General features: G+C 40.9%; 2 protein-coding genes across 6 annotated transcripts; one reads left to right on the top strand and one right to left on the bottom strand.

Moving 5' to 3' along the window:
- Positions 1–2,679: 2,679 nt before the first annotated feature.
- LOC121196775 (ensconsin-like) lies at positions 2,680–8,785 on the top strand. Of its 4 annotated transcripts, none has more exons than XM_041059887.1 (15): positions 2,680–3,003; positions 3,741–3,845; positions 4,060–4,134; positions 4,256–4,419; positions 4,528–4,627; positions 4,803–4,919; positions 5,204–5,346; positions 5,517–5,653; positions 5,758–5,996; positions 6,090–6,267; positions 6,340–6,508; positions 6,685–6,789; positions 7,478–7,528; positions 7,679–7,904; positions 8,266–8,785. In XM_041059887.1, the coding sequence occupies exons 1-15, from the start codon at positions 2,877–2,879 to the stop codon at positions 8,274–8,276; spliced, it is 1,947 nt and encodes a 648-aa protein (XP_040915821.1). In that variant the 5' UTR covers positions 2,680–2,876; the 3' UTR covers positions 8,277–8,785. The 4 variants fall into 4 exon arrangements, with proteins under 4 accessions (XP_040915821.1, XP_040915820.1, XP_040915823.1 ...); XM_041059886.1 differs by having other exon boundaries at positions 7,676–7,904; XM_041059889.1 differs by lacking the exon at positions 4,803–4,919 and having other exon boundaries at positions 7,676–7,904.
- A 137-nt stretch (positions 8,786–8,922) lies between these two features.
- On the bottom strand, positions 8,923–13,237 carry ankar (ankyrin and armadillo repeat containing). Of its 2 annotated transcripts, XM_041059890.1 has the most exons (13): positions 13,041–13,237; positions 12,578–12,697; positions 11,989–12,108; positions 11,710–11,829; positions 11,322–11,441; positions 10,991–11,199; positions 10,864–10,909; positions 10,657–10,790; positions 10,360–10,491; positions 10,113–10,242; positions 9,830–9,958; positions 9,599–9,724; positions 8,923–9,488 (listed from the first exon to the last, which is right to left on the bottom strand). In XM_041059890.1, exons 1-13 carry the CDS (start codon positions 13,234–13,236, stop codon positions 9,355–9,357), a joined length of 1,716 nt encoding a protein of 571 aa, XP_040915824.1. In that variant the 5' UTR covers position 13,237; the 3' UTR covers positions 8,923–9,354. The 2 variants fall into 2 exon arrangements, with proteins under 2 accessions (XP_040915824.1, XP_040915825.1); XM_041059891.1 differs by lacking the exon at positions 11,989–12,108 and having other exon boundaries at positions 8,936–9,488.
- Positions 13,238–13,684: the final 447 nt, after the last annotated feature.

The following is a 13,684-nucleotide window of genomic DNA, read 5'->3' as shown; positions in this document are numbered from 1 at the left end:
ACAAAACATATTTAACTTATTAAACACAATTATATACTACCCTTCTTTACATCGGAGAGATTCTCAATAGAGTTAATGGTACAGGTCAACATCTTAAAAACATAAACATCTTATAACTGTACAATACAAAAGAACGTTATTATCTGTATTTTGGATAAATATTTAGGTTTACGCTTATGAATATGCATGAGCAAGCAACCAAGCCCTTAAAATGACACCTTTGAAAATGTCGTCTAGGGTGAACCACAGAATGACTTGATACCAACCATGCAATCTTATCCCATGTAGGTCCAGTGACCAAAGGCCTTTTTTGGCTGTTGGCTGTAGGCTGGTTATCACCAACTTGTGTGTGCTCCAGTGGCTCTGTGGGTAAACCACCTGACCAAGGTGTAGTGTATCCTTATGACACATTTCAGACTCCTGGATGGGGGAGTTTGGCAAGCTTCATCTCTGAAACAGAGCCAGAGGGCATTGTTATGGTTGGCGTTAGGGGGGGGGGGTGCGTTGCATTAGCCAGCAAGCACCTAGAGCACATGTGGATCTAACCTAAAGTGACCTGAGGAAGATACTTATGAAATGAGTGCTCTATGAAAATTATTGCAGAATGAATTACAGACTTATCAGACGCCTTCTGATGGTATTACATGATGCACGAGAATCTAAGTGCCTTAAACTTTTGCACAGTGTTGTGTACTTTCTCTTTGATACATCACAAGCCCCACTTGACAGCACTCATTCAGTTACTAACCTGGATCTACTGGTCTTTCATTCAGTACTACTGGGATGGACATAGTTTGGCCTATATTTATTTACATTTAAGGAAAAATAGGTAAGCCGAATTAGCTATAACAGTACCTTTTTGCAATGTACCATTGGATGCACTGACATCTATCAATGAATTACTTCGATACTGAAGAAATCTGGAAAAACCCCACAATCCTCAGGCAAGTTCTGAAGCGTTCTATCTCTTGTGCTGTTAGTCTACATTATCTCGTAAGTATGAGATCGTTTTCTCTTTATTACGAGATACGAAACTCATAATTCTAAAATAAAGTCTTAATTTTACTCATTTACTTGTGAATGCTATTCCCTTCCACAGAAGATAAACCTACTCTTAGGCGCCACACTTCACATGTGCTACCTGTTGTTGCCACCACCTGGTGGCCACAGAGTTGTCATTGCAGTTGGCTGCACCGTGAGTATTTTAAATACAACAGACAGATAGGTAGCTAATTTATTTCACCCGTTTCACTCAAATTAGACTCACATTTTTTCGTGCAGTGTGCACGAATAGGTACCTAGCATCCGCTAAGTTTAGTTAGCTCCAGTGCCATCTCAGAAGCTATGCTATGTAAGTGCCACTATGCTAAAGCGACTAAGCAGCATCCGCTTTTCTGCCAGTTAACTGTCACATATTAAGTCTAATTTGTCTCAGTACCCGAGCTTACACTTTTACTGACACTCCTGGAAAACGACTTCCAGCCCAGTCTGGTGGTAAAGTAAATGTTCGTGTTTACTGGTGTTAACCTTATATTATTTAGCATTATATTAGCCCATTATATTCATTTTAGCTGCCACACACATATTCATTAGCATCATTAAGTGGAACGAAGTTACTACAAAGGTACACGGTGTTGTGGCTCATATATCTCTGACAGGAAAGTCACCTCTTACCGGTTGTCTAAAGTTTTTCCGCTGCTTAGTCTGACGCCAACTTTAAAGACATTTTATTTTCTGACATCAACCGGAAAGAACCTGGACGGAAGCAGCTCTGAAGAGAGGTGGGGTCAGCACCTGGACTCATCATTTTGTCCTTAAAATGAGCCTTTTTTAATTCATGAAGAGACATTTGATTCACGACTTTCGTTTATGTGTTTGTCTGCAGTTGTAAAAGTCTGAAGAAAAGGTAGGCCAAGATTTTCTTTTCTTTCATTTTTAATTTGATTGAAAAGAACTGTATAAAACAGCATGTGACAGATCAAATGTGAATAAACCCTGTGATTTTTTTGTAATGTTAAATGTACCATATTGACCATGTTGGCCACTTTAGTCAAAATAGGGCACTGGGACAACCGAATGTGAATGTGTTTATTTCTGAATGACCTTATTTTGGTAAGGTTTTTAGACCAATAAAACAGGGTCAAGTTGGGTCTCAACTAGATTTATGTGAATGTAGCAGTAGCCATTAAATGGCAAGGATGACTTCAGCTTGTCCTCTCCAAAGAAAGACCTCCATCTAGTGGTAAGACCATTTCATTCAAAGGAAGAATCATTACCACATCTATTGAGGACATCGACTGCATCACACACATTAATGTCCAAGCAGTGTATGTCACTGAATATTATTCCACCGTTGGCATGGCAATTATTCACGAGGGCAGGCTCTCAGCTTTTTCTTTTTTTTTTTCTGTCTCCAGGAAACGCTGCATCCCTTTGGCCACTTCCATCTAGCAAGCAGGCGGTGTGGTGGGGGGAGTTAAAGTGACACAGCTATATTATGTGAAAGTAAAGCAGAGCAGCTCACAAGGGTGAGATCTTTAAAGGGGGAGTAGCCTTTTTATAGACGAGAGACATTGAGGATCAGAATCTCTCCAGACCTCCTTAGCCTTAAAGGAGACTGGAGTAAATTCCCTTTGTGGATAGCCTTGGCTTAAATTATCTCCAACCGACCGGGTATAATTCAATGCTTTGTTTTCTTGCTTTTCTCTCTAATGGTTTGTGAGGCACAGATGGACAAGCAGCTGATGCACGAGGCAGTTCCCTGCATAGTGCACTGTGAAAGTGAGAACCCGAAGGCATCTTGAAATAGAAATTCAAAAGAGGAGGAGGACGGGGAGGAGGAGAGAAAGGAGGGGGTTTTGAGTGAGAGCATTGGTATGCCAGGCTCAATACCTAGCATGGCTGTGCAGAAGAAACAGAGTGTCATCCCTCCATCGCAGGGACCACTTTCTACACGTACGGTCGAGAGCCAAAGGAAGGGGAATGCATTTGAAAGGACCGGAGGTTAGTAGAATTAGCTTTTGTTTCAGAAGGATTTTGTATAGTAGCTGATCTAAACAAGCCTTTCCTTGAAGCTAAGCCAGAATGCCTGTAACAAATACAGGATCATCTGATCACACTGATGACGCATGAGTAGAATATACAGATAATACATTCACACTGAGAAATCACTATGTAAATGAGCATGGCTGCGATGAACGTGAGAAAATTAGGGGGCATCTGTGGACACAGATTACATAATATACATAGGATGATCAACATCCTGATATGGTGAACCCTAAAAAAATTCACATTCATGTGATTTCTGTTTTTCCCCTTGTGCATTTACACCAATTACTCATCAGTCTTGTGTCTCTCTCTTGACCTTTTCCGTGGCTCGTTTCAGTCATCTTCATAAGGACTGGTCATGTTCTCTTTGCCTTTTATACCCAGGCTGTTTATAATGACTCTTTCATTTGTAGCTGACCCTAAGGCCATCCCAGTCCATAACAGACACGCTTGGGGCAGATTTTTAAAGTTGAGTTGTTTTCGGTTGATATGTAACAGCAGCTTTATATCATTTGTTGTACTTTTGTTGTGAGATGTGTTTAGGTGTAGAATCCTATGCGACGTTCACAAGTTGTAGTAGAAAATCCAAATAATATTGAGTGTCAGATTATGGAAAGAAAAACCTTGAAGAGGTCAGAGGTATTGCTATTTTTTTCACGGAATGACATGTATATTTTTTTCCTCACCTACAGAGAATGGATCTTATGACAAACCAAATTCACAGACCAAGAAAGCAGCCTGTTCTGTCAACAAGTCTGCCCAAATCTCCAACACAGCTTCTCCACGAGCCACTGCAGGTTTGATACAGCTCTCTGTTAATCTGGGGGAACGCTCACTCTTTATCAGCCAGATGTCACAATATTCGGATCATGTCTTAAAGCATGAGGTTCTTTTACAGACTGCTTTGAGTTTGGGTTTTGAAGTTTTATGTAACTAATAATGGTGATAAATAAAATGTGATTTACATTTTAATGTAACCAGTGACTATAAAGTTTTATTTTGACATTCTAGTGGCTAATGGACTAAATGTTGATGAGAGGCTGAAAGCGGCACGAGAAAGAAGAGAAGAGCACCAGAAGTTACTTGGTATGTGAGCTCCTATGGTGGTAGAATTCACAGTGCAGTTAATGCACCGTCCTCAGTTTCTAAAAAGATTAGCATAGATAACCGATAAATCTATTTATACTGGTTCACTTCTTTTCCCCAGCCTCTCGGGAGCTGAGCAGGTTGGAGCGGGAGCAGCGGGCCAGGCTTTACTATGAACAACAGCTGCAGGAGCGCAAGAAGAAACTCCTGGAGCAGAGGCTCAAAGAGGAGAGGAGGCGTGCTGCTGTGGAGGAGAAGCGCAAGCAGAGACTCAAGGAGGAGAAAGTGAGTTTTCATTTTGGAAATCAAAAACTTTTATTTTTAGAGAGGCCACGGATTTCACTGCTCTGGATGGAGTAACAGCAACACTGAAGCTTGTTTTCCCAAATTAAGGAGCGATATGAATCTGCAGTACGCAGGACTCTGGAGAAGAGCCAAAGGGCCCAACAGAATCTCAGTCAAAGCTCAAGAGGAAGGAAGCTCACCAAAAATGGTAAGAAGAGATGAACATGCTTCCTGTTTTTCCTCTCCTTTTAACTTTCTAATCTCATAACACCATACTTAGCACTGTCTGTTCTCTTCGTAGCATATCTTAACACAACAAGTCTCGGCGTGCCTTATCTTTTGTTTTTGCTGCACTTAAAACTTTATACCAATCAATACGCTAGTTCCACGTCGCTTACCACTGACAACATGGGAGAAGAACTTGGTCAGTCGCCTCCTTACCCCCACTTGCTCTTATCTGGCCAGGAGCAAGAGTGCTGGTTGTCAGTCAGGAAAAGAAGGTACTTTCCCCGATGGTAACAGAATGTACTCATTTGCTTTAATGTGATGATAATGCAGTGCTAATGGTTTGTAGTGCATTTTTAAAACATTACTTCAACTATATTGCTACTACTAACTTTTGCAGGCCCTTTGGTTACTAACACTGCTCATTTCCCTCTCTGTTAACGCCCTGCTTCACATTTCCATTTTCACTGTTTGCACCATTTGTGCATATTTGTCCAATCTTTGATAATTATGGCACAAAAAAACACTGGCCCAGTTGTCCATGTTTGTCGCCGTGCAGTTTCATTCCACTCCATGAATACCACCACCAACACCACCACCACCACCACCCCCCCTCACAAACCCCATCACCACTCTGGCCCAGTCCACCAGAGGCCATCTGCCTCCCCCAGTCCCAGAAACAGAAGCATCAATCTGGCACAGGTAAGTCTAGCTGTTCCTTTGGTCCTACATACACTCATGTTGCTAAATAATAGTGTTTACATGATTTTACAGTCTTTACTTTTTCGGTCCGATTGAACTCAAAGATATAATTATAAAATGGTGCAAAACTGTAATTCTGTAAACCTTTTCTTTCCTTCTTTTTGGCTTAGATCAAAGCAGCAAGACAGCAAGATGCTAATAAGAAGAACTCAAACAGTGGCTCCAACATTGAATCAACTGCCATCAAAACCACTGCTAAACCAGCCACAGCTACACAAAGCAGAACAGCCTCCCCCTCACCCGAACGGTAGGTTAGATTTGTGTGACAAGTACGTCCACTGTACATTCATGAAATAGTCACAGTGCTGTGAGCAAAGTGGGACATCTGCTCTCTTCTGCTGGATTTTAAAGGACTCCCCGAAGATCAATCAGCAGACATTCAACCCCGCTGCAGCTGGAGCTCCCATCGGTCCCTGAGGAAGATGTTGCTGTTTGTAGTTCCGCCATTGCTCCTGGTAACTCAAGGCCTGTCAGGACATCAGCTGAAGGTCAGCAAGAGAAAATGAGGGATGGAAATGCACCTGAGACTCCTTGTTTGAACCTGCTCAATACAGAAACAGAAACTACAGCCAGAACAGCAGGAGATGGAAGTAAGCTACAGAAATGCTTGACACGAAAAGTGCAGTATTTAGAGTGCTATTTAATGTACTTCAGATATATGTTGAAGTTACTTTTCTCTTCAGGTTCTTCCCAGATGCCTCCTCATCCAGCTCCACAGCCTCGTGAAGTTGTGAGCAGACCCTCAGCTGGGACTACAGACCCAGAGGAGGCCTCGCGTCTCCTGGCTGAAAAGAGGAGAGAGGCCCGACTACAACGGGAGAGAGAGGAGCAGGAGCGCCTGCAGAAAGAGGAGGCAGAAAGGTAAAAAGCATGTCCACCTACGAGACAGAACTGCAGAGGAAGGTCGTTAACATTAATTTATGACATGTCCAGGCAAAGTCGTGAAGAACTGGAGCGCAGAAGGGCAGAGGAGCGAGCACGACAGCAGGCAGAGGCTCAGCGTCTGATAGAGGAGAAGAGGAGAAGGGAGGAAGAGGAGCAGAGACGAGCCGAGGAAGAGAGAGCTCAGGCCATGAGGGAAGCCGCCCTTCTGCAGAAACAGGTGGGCAGCACAAACATTTACTCTGCCAACACTCCACAAGGTTAAATTGCACAGCTCTGTTCCAATGGATGCTTTTGAGTTATCTTTAATTTCAGTTATTTTCTTTGGAAGGTACAGTTTCAGGTTTTGTGCTCATTCTCACAAAGTGTTCTGTACCTGCTCTGTGTTTTATGCAGCGGGAGGAGGAGCAAGCCAAAGAGAGGGCAAAAGCAGAGCAGATGAAACAAGAGCGAGAGATCCTCGCACAGAAAGAAGAGGCAGAGCGCCAAGCAAGAAAAAAGGTGACAAGATAAAATCTTACTTGTATAGTATATACAACATGAGCAAACAAATATATTCTCGTGTTAGTTTTCCCAGCCCCAACCCCCTACAAGAACTGAGACTACAGTAAATGTATGCGTAGTTATAATAAATTAAACAACAGGTAAACCAATAAGGCAGACTAATAACACCATCAACTATAAATAAATAGGTAAATAAATACAATCAGCTCAGAATTTTAGGGTCAAGGCTTTAATTGAAGAAAGATTCCATGTTAACTGAATCTAATGCAGTGTAGTGACCTCTTTAATCCAGTGTTTACTGGTGGGTCTTTCCACTTTTACAGAATTATTCTCAATTCAAGGAGAGAACAGAAAACTATCACACTGTTGTGAGACCAATTCAAATGAGCATCCCCTGGGGTCATCCCAGAGAGAGCAGTCAGTTGGGATGGTTGTGAGGTTTTTCAACATATTTTGTGACAAATATCAAATATGGATTTCCAAATTGTATTGATTATTTTATGTCAAAACACATCTAGGATTTGTTTGCTTCTCCCTCCCTTCCTCATAAGTACATTATCTTTTTTCATCAAAATATATTATTTTCATCAATAATATATCAAAGGTTCTGTTTTAGTCAAGAGACTGAATGTTCTCACAAAGCCTTCTGTGACAGAGTTTTACTGAAAGCTGTTTTTTTTTCCAGCGACTTGAGGAGATCATGCGGAGAACCAGAAGGACAGATTCTCCAGATACGGTGAGATTTACTGCTCAGTTTTTAAAAAGTACATTGCCCCTGGGTTCATATGACGCACATCAAACATCAACTAATAACTAACCAGCTCCGCTTCTAAAAGCCACACAGCCTGTCTTTGACTAAATTGGTTAATCCTGTTCAACGCAGAAGTCTGGACCAGTGAGGATCTTGCCAAATGAAGCCCAACCAAAGGAAAACACAGAACCTGTGCAGAATGGCACTATAAAAGATGCCATGAAGCTGCAAGTGGGGACTAAGTCCTCACAGCTGGGGCTGAATAATGAGGAGGACATGGTACCTGTTGTGGCCTTCAAAGAACGCAGGTCTCTCAGAACGCTCACCGGCCTGGAGGAAATCCAGACCCACCAGCGCGCAGGTGAGACACAAACAGCAGCTCACCTGCCCTCAGGGTGGGAGAGAAACACCAGCAACCAGCCAGATTCTTACAACATTCGGCTCTGAGCATGTTTGTTCCTTATTAGCTCTAAAAAAGGGCATGGCAGTGCCTACACCACACAATCAATATCATTCATTCTGAAATGCGATCTGTGCAGGCAGGGTTTGCATCAGTCTGGAAAGCCACACATAAAACCAAACAAGGCCGGTTGACAAGAGTAAAGCACTGAAATATTCATAAATTTCTAACTGTGCGTCACAGTCGTAAGTTGCTCTGAAACATTTTATTTAATATCTTCAAATTATTATTTTTTTTTGTTTCCCTTTCATGTGTTCTGTAGAGGTCATCTGAGCACCTGCAAAGTGGGCAGAAGTTCAGATACTTTGTTGGAGAGCTGCGATTTCTGTGTGAATGACGGGAATTCCTGCAGTCCAGCCTGTTTGCTGCCATTCAGCACCTTGAAAGAGCATGTAAAATTACAGCCTTGCCTCACTGAGGTCGTCAGCATTTGGTCACTTTTCTGTGTGTAACCAGTGGCACAAATATTGGGCAAGTAAGATTTTAATTTCTTCAGTACAGCAGGTTTCTGAACTAATAATGACTATCAAAAAAACAAAAAAAAAACAGTAGATGTAGACAGTGGTAAAGGCCGCTTGCTGGCAAATGCAGTTAATCAGTTATTGAGAGTGTTGCCTATATGAAATACTAGGAATAGCCATTCCAACAATCACAACATATGTTAGCCATATGCTTTTTTCCTAATTCCTGATATTTCTTGCTCTCTAAGCACTTTCCCTTCCTCAGTTTTGTCACTGTGGAATTAGAATAGCTCTGTTTGCGCTAAGCACACGAGTTTAGGGTGTTGGTACAAGTTTAATTCCTTCATAAATTCCTATCTTGCCCTTTGATTTTGTGAAGTATAGCAATCACATATTTCAAAGCTGCTGAGGAACTTAGTTTCCAAAGACTTTGCTTCAGTTTTGTGAGTGATGTTTTAGAAAATACAATGCACAAGGCATTTATTGCACTGACAGTTGCTTTGTTTGATATTGCGCAATCACTTTACAAAGCAATGTTTGAGACATAGAGGTTAAGCGAATTTATTATAATAAAAGCATATAAAAACAAATGTATCTGATCATCAGTATTTGATCTTATAGTTGAAGTGTTGCTTATAACTATCACTTGTTAACCTGTTGAGAAGTCAAAATATGCCATATTTGATTAAAGCTGATACTATGCTGCATCTCTGCCTTGTTTTTCAGGTAACACATTGACTGTAATTAATATGAAAACAATGAAATAAAAGATGGCACATTAAAACACCAATTGTGATTTTAAAAAATGCTGTTTGTCTGTACAGTGTATGGATGTAAACACCTCATACTGTCCACACTGTGCACATCTCTCAGCATTTGTACTGAGAAAGCTAAGGGTTAACAGAGGACGGAGAAAGAGGCTGAATCATTTGAAGCAGGCGTCTGGTTTCCTCTGTCTGCGCATGCACCTTCCTGAGCTCGACCTCCAGCTCACTGTCAGCCAACAGAGATGAAAAATCTCCATCTGCAGAGGAAGATCACACAAATAAGGCTAAGAACTATGGACATACAGTGGATGACTATTTCAGATAATCAAAATGGCTGCCGATAAATAAATCTACAACAAATACAAACCTTTTTTGAGGTTGAATATTGTAACTATGCCGAGATGCTGGAATTTAACGTCTTTCTTTTTGAGAAATACTAACAGGTACTCTGACATGGTGATGTAGTGAGGTCTCAGTAACCCAATGATCTCCTCTAAGAAAAGTAGCATGAAAACATATGAAATAAGTATAAAATAATACACAACAAACACTGATTATCTCTGTTTTATCAGTAGGTAGTATTTGCACATTATATTACCAGTCATTTCTAGTTTGCTTATGATGGCTGCACAGTTACATGACAACAGAGAATTTTGAATTTGTCCAGACATCTTCACCAGTCCTGAAACCTGTTCTGCTGTTATTGCCGCTGACAGGTTAAGTGGATCTGAAACGATAAGAAATTGTAAGAGATCATGATACTTATGAAGTTGGAAGTAAAAGATATAATATGGGGAATTGATATTTATCAGTTGTTTTTCTTGTTTTTCAATTCAGATCCACATTAAATTTTCTAAAACAGATAAGAGATGGTAACTCACGTCCAGGCCACTCACTCCAGGTGGTCAGGTGATTTAAGCATGATGTCACATGCAGCAAGGTCTCATCTGACAGGCCGGGAGATAGAAGGGCCCCGAGGAGTCCTGATAAACACAGACTTTCCATCACAGCCTAGATAACAATGATGGGATTCAACATGACTTTATCAAGAGATTCTCCATCTCAGGCACTGTACACACACAATTCATGTGTTTACTACAGACAATGTGACCTGTAGCCTTGGTGTACCTGCTGACCCATGCGGGAGCTACACAGGTTAGTGATTATCACACAGCTGTGTGTGATTATGGCAGAGCTGGACCTGTGATGATGAAGCAGCAGAGCGACTTCATCCAACAGTCCTTCACTCACAAGGAAGTCCTGGAATCAAACCACAGAAATATTATCAACATTTGGATTTTACTAGATAGGTTCCCTTACACCTGCATTTCCCATTTTTTCTGACATACAGTGATGTGCCCTTGAAGTTACATCTTCATCATTATTGTCATTATTATATTTATGCTGCTTTGTGGGAATTCATACGTTGTTTGGTGGGTGTGCAGACAGTGCGGACAGGAGTGTTACAGCTGGCTCTGTCCACACAGCAGCAGAGGTTTTCAGAAGTGCTTTCAGAGGTAACACACAGTCAAGCTCCATCAGCTGCTCCTGGATCAGAACTGCACATAAAATTGACAAACAGTATCTGCATCCTACATGGTGTAAATTTAAGGTGCTGTTGTTTATGATTACCATTCTTTGAGAGTGTTTGTAGACATCTGCATGCTTGAGCTGAATTCTAAAAATGGAATGAAAAAGATTTTTATCAAGCATTGTTTATCTTAAAATTCAGTTACCACCAACCTAAGTTCACAATTACCTTTTGTACAGACGACAACATGAGAGTCAAAAGAGACTTTAACAAATAATGACCCCCTATGCTCAGCAACTTCGGGTGATGCTCCCGGATAGCAGCGATGTTGCACAGAGCAGTGCAGCTGCAAAACTGAACCTCTGAATCCGAGGACTGCAGTAGAAGGACCAACACAGGAATAGCTCCTGCTTGACACAAGATCCTTGTTGACCCATCTAGAAAAAGAGGAGAAAGTTTAATATTTTTGGCAAAGTCACACGGGAAAGAACTTGATCAAAACAGCTCCTGGTTTTATGAAAAAAACATGAAGAGTGACTCTCAAAGCAAACTATCCCACCTGACTGCGTGAGATGTAACAGAGCCCAGGTTGCGTTCTGCTGCACCCGTGGGTCATAGGATTTTGCCAAAGCAAGCAGTGGTATGATTCCATCCACCACGATAGCATCTTTGTTTGATTCTGTATGAAAAGAAAGGAAAACATGCTCTATACAGAACTACGCTATTGTTGCTGTGTGTTGTCTCTTTGCAGTCACACACACAATAAAATTTTGGGCAACCCCATAGAAAGGAAGCAGCTGGCAGAATTAATAATATGCTGTACAAATATACCGGTTGCTACTTTTTCCATTTAAATACATTTGTGCTTCTTTCTTTAAATGTTTCACACAAATGAATTTAGACAGCTCTCCAGACAGCTGTGACAACTGTTTAAAACCATTACAGACCTGAGGAGGCCAGCATTGCGACGCAGGCACAGGAGTGACACTGAGCGGCTGAATCACCAGACTGGAACAACTCCAGTATGGGCACCAGCATCCCCATTTCAATCACCAACTCTTTACACACTGAAATCAGATTTTATGGACAGTGACTATGAGATTTCAGGTGGAAGCTGTGATGCTGTGTTGAATTTACCTATTTAAGTCTTCAACAGAGAAGAGTGGATCAGGATTATTAATTAACAAATAACAGTATTTTAAATTCCCATGACTTTTATCTCTTACCATTATTCTTTACTAACAGATTGACCAAGGCGAGAGAGATAGTCTTTTGCACATCCAGGTCTGTTGATAAAAGTAAAGCCATGACTGGCTCCATGAAGGCGTCTGGTAGAGGAGATTTCACTGTAATACAGAAAATTTTATGAGTCAGTTCAACTTCTTGCCTGTTGTTTTACAACAGACAGTTGAACACAATGTAAATTAACTGTCAGTCTAACTAGCCAAAGCCAAATGTTAGATTTTAACTTAAGATATCTGGTTGTGGGCTATAAATTTAGGTCCAAAAAGAGATATCGCTTCTCTGTTCTATTAACCTCAACTAAAAAAACACAGGAATCTGTCAACCGCCGCCTGTAAGAAAAGGATGTGGTCATCTATTTACATACTACAGGACGTAACCTGCACAAAGAAAAAATACAGTTGAAAATTTGCATGATACGGGTCGTACCCGTTAGAGAGCTTATCTTTAAGCAGTGAGTGATAGGAGAGATGCAAACAATAGTCTCATTTTATATGCCATTGATCAGCATGTCCTTTCTATCACGCAGCTTGTCAGAAGCAACATAAAAATCTGTTTGTTTTCTCTACTCACAAAGATGACTGAGATGTAAATAATGCATGGCAGCACTCATTTGTAGACCAGTGTTTTCCGAGACAGCAAGTTTGTTCAGTGCTTGTAGACTTTCCTGACTGAGCAGCTGGGTTTCATCGTCTGAGGGGAGAAACAGATTAATAAAGGTGAATATTCCAAACGTAAGAGCTGATAAATCCAACATCAAACACTTTTTACTTTATTCTGATTTTGTAGGTTTTGTGTAAACGTCATGCCCAGTTTTTTTATGAAACATAAAATGATTTATGTTTTCTCAAGATAAAAAGAGTGTTCATGTAACTTTTGATATTATAGATTTAATACAATATATCAAGAGTGTAAACTTTGTCTCTCCTTGTCTTTGTTTAAATAAAAAAACACAGGTTATGTGCTTAAAGGTGTGTTTCCCCTCCACAACAGAACAATCTACACCCAAAGGTGATGATGTCCACAATGTTCCTACCATTCAGGAGGCGTAAGGAGGGCAACTCTTGGGTCGTCCTCAGGAAACTCCTCTCAGGTGTAATCCTAACGCAGTTGCACTCAGAAAACTCTCTGAAAACGTTCCTGATTTTTCGTTCAAACTCTCTGCAAACTTTTCTTAAATGAGCAGTAAGTTCTCTAAGTTGAGAACAATTCTCACAAAGACCAGAAGCCATGTCTGCATCCTCAACAGAAAGGTACGGCACCTGCCAGTTTCACAAAGACCTGCACATGGACACGCCTACTGGGACATCACGTGACTGTAATGTAAATTACCCTGCATTTGTTACGGGATATTACATCTTTCAGACCCTTTACAGGACTAAAAAACAAATGTTTATTTATAAGCTTATTTCTTTATTTTTGCCCTTTCTTTGTTGTTTTGGGTTAAAGCCTTCTCCATATTAAGTGTAACTGAACTGTATTTCACTTTTTGTACTGCCTCACTCCTACAGACCTATGTTTTCTGTGTTCTGCGTGTTAAAAAATGTTTTTTCAAAAAATGAACGGAATTGATCTGCCGTCGTTACGTAATGACGATTCACCTGTCCTCGAATTTCATTGGTGGATTTGTTGTTTGTGTTTGTACGTCACGAACGCGGAGCGGACGCTCCTGCCCTGACG

This window comes from Toxotes jaculatrix, chromosome 17 (genome assembly GCF_017976425.1).
Source record: "Toxotes jaculatrix isolate fToxJac2 chromosome 17, fToxJac2.pri, whole genome shotgun sequence".
Classification (NCBI taxonomy): Eukaryota; Metazoa; Chordata; class Actinopteri; family Toxotidae; genus Toxotes; species Toxotes jaculatrix.
The sequence above is the reverse complement of the archived record's forward strand: the minus strand, read 5'-3'. Positions and strand labels throughout refer to the sequence as shown.

Excerpts from the sequence above, each read along its gene's own strand:
- LOC121196775 (XM_041059886.1), top strand. The coding sequence starts at position 2,877 with ATGCCAGGCTCAATACCTAGCATGGCTGTGCAGAAGAAACAGAGTGTC. Across the intron at positions 4,420-4,527 it reads AGAGACTCAAGGAGGAGAAA|GAGCGATATGAATCTGCAGT; the intron begins GTGAGTTTTCAT and ends TCCCAAATTAAG. Across the intron at positions 4,920-5,203 it reads TTGTCAGTCAGGAAAAGAAG|TTTCATTCCACTCCATGAAT; the intron begins GTACTTTCCCCG and ends GTCGCCGTGCAG.
- ankar (XM_041059890.1), bottom strand. The coding sequence starts at position 13,236 with ATGGCTTCTGGTCTTTGTGAGAATTGTTCTCAACTTAGAGAACTTACT. Across the intron at positions 11,442-11,709 it reads CGCAATGCTGGCCTCCTCAG|AATCAAACAAAGATGCTATC; the intron begins GTCTGTAATGGT and ends CTTTTCATACAG. Across the intron at positions 9,489-9,598 it reads AATATTCAACCTCAAAAAAG|ATGGAGATTTTTCATCTCTG; the intron begins GTTTGTATTTGT and ends CTTCCTCTGCAG.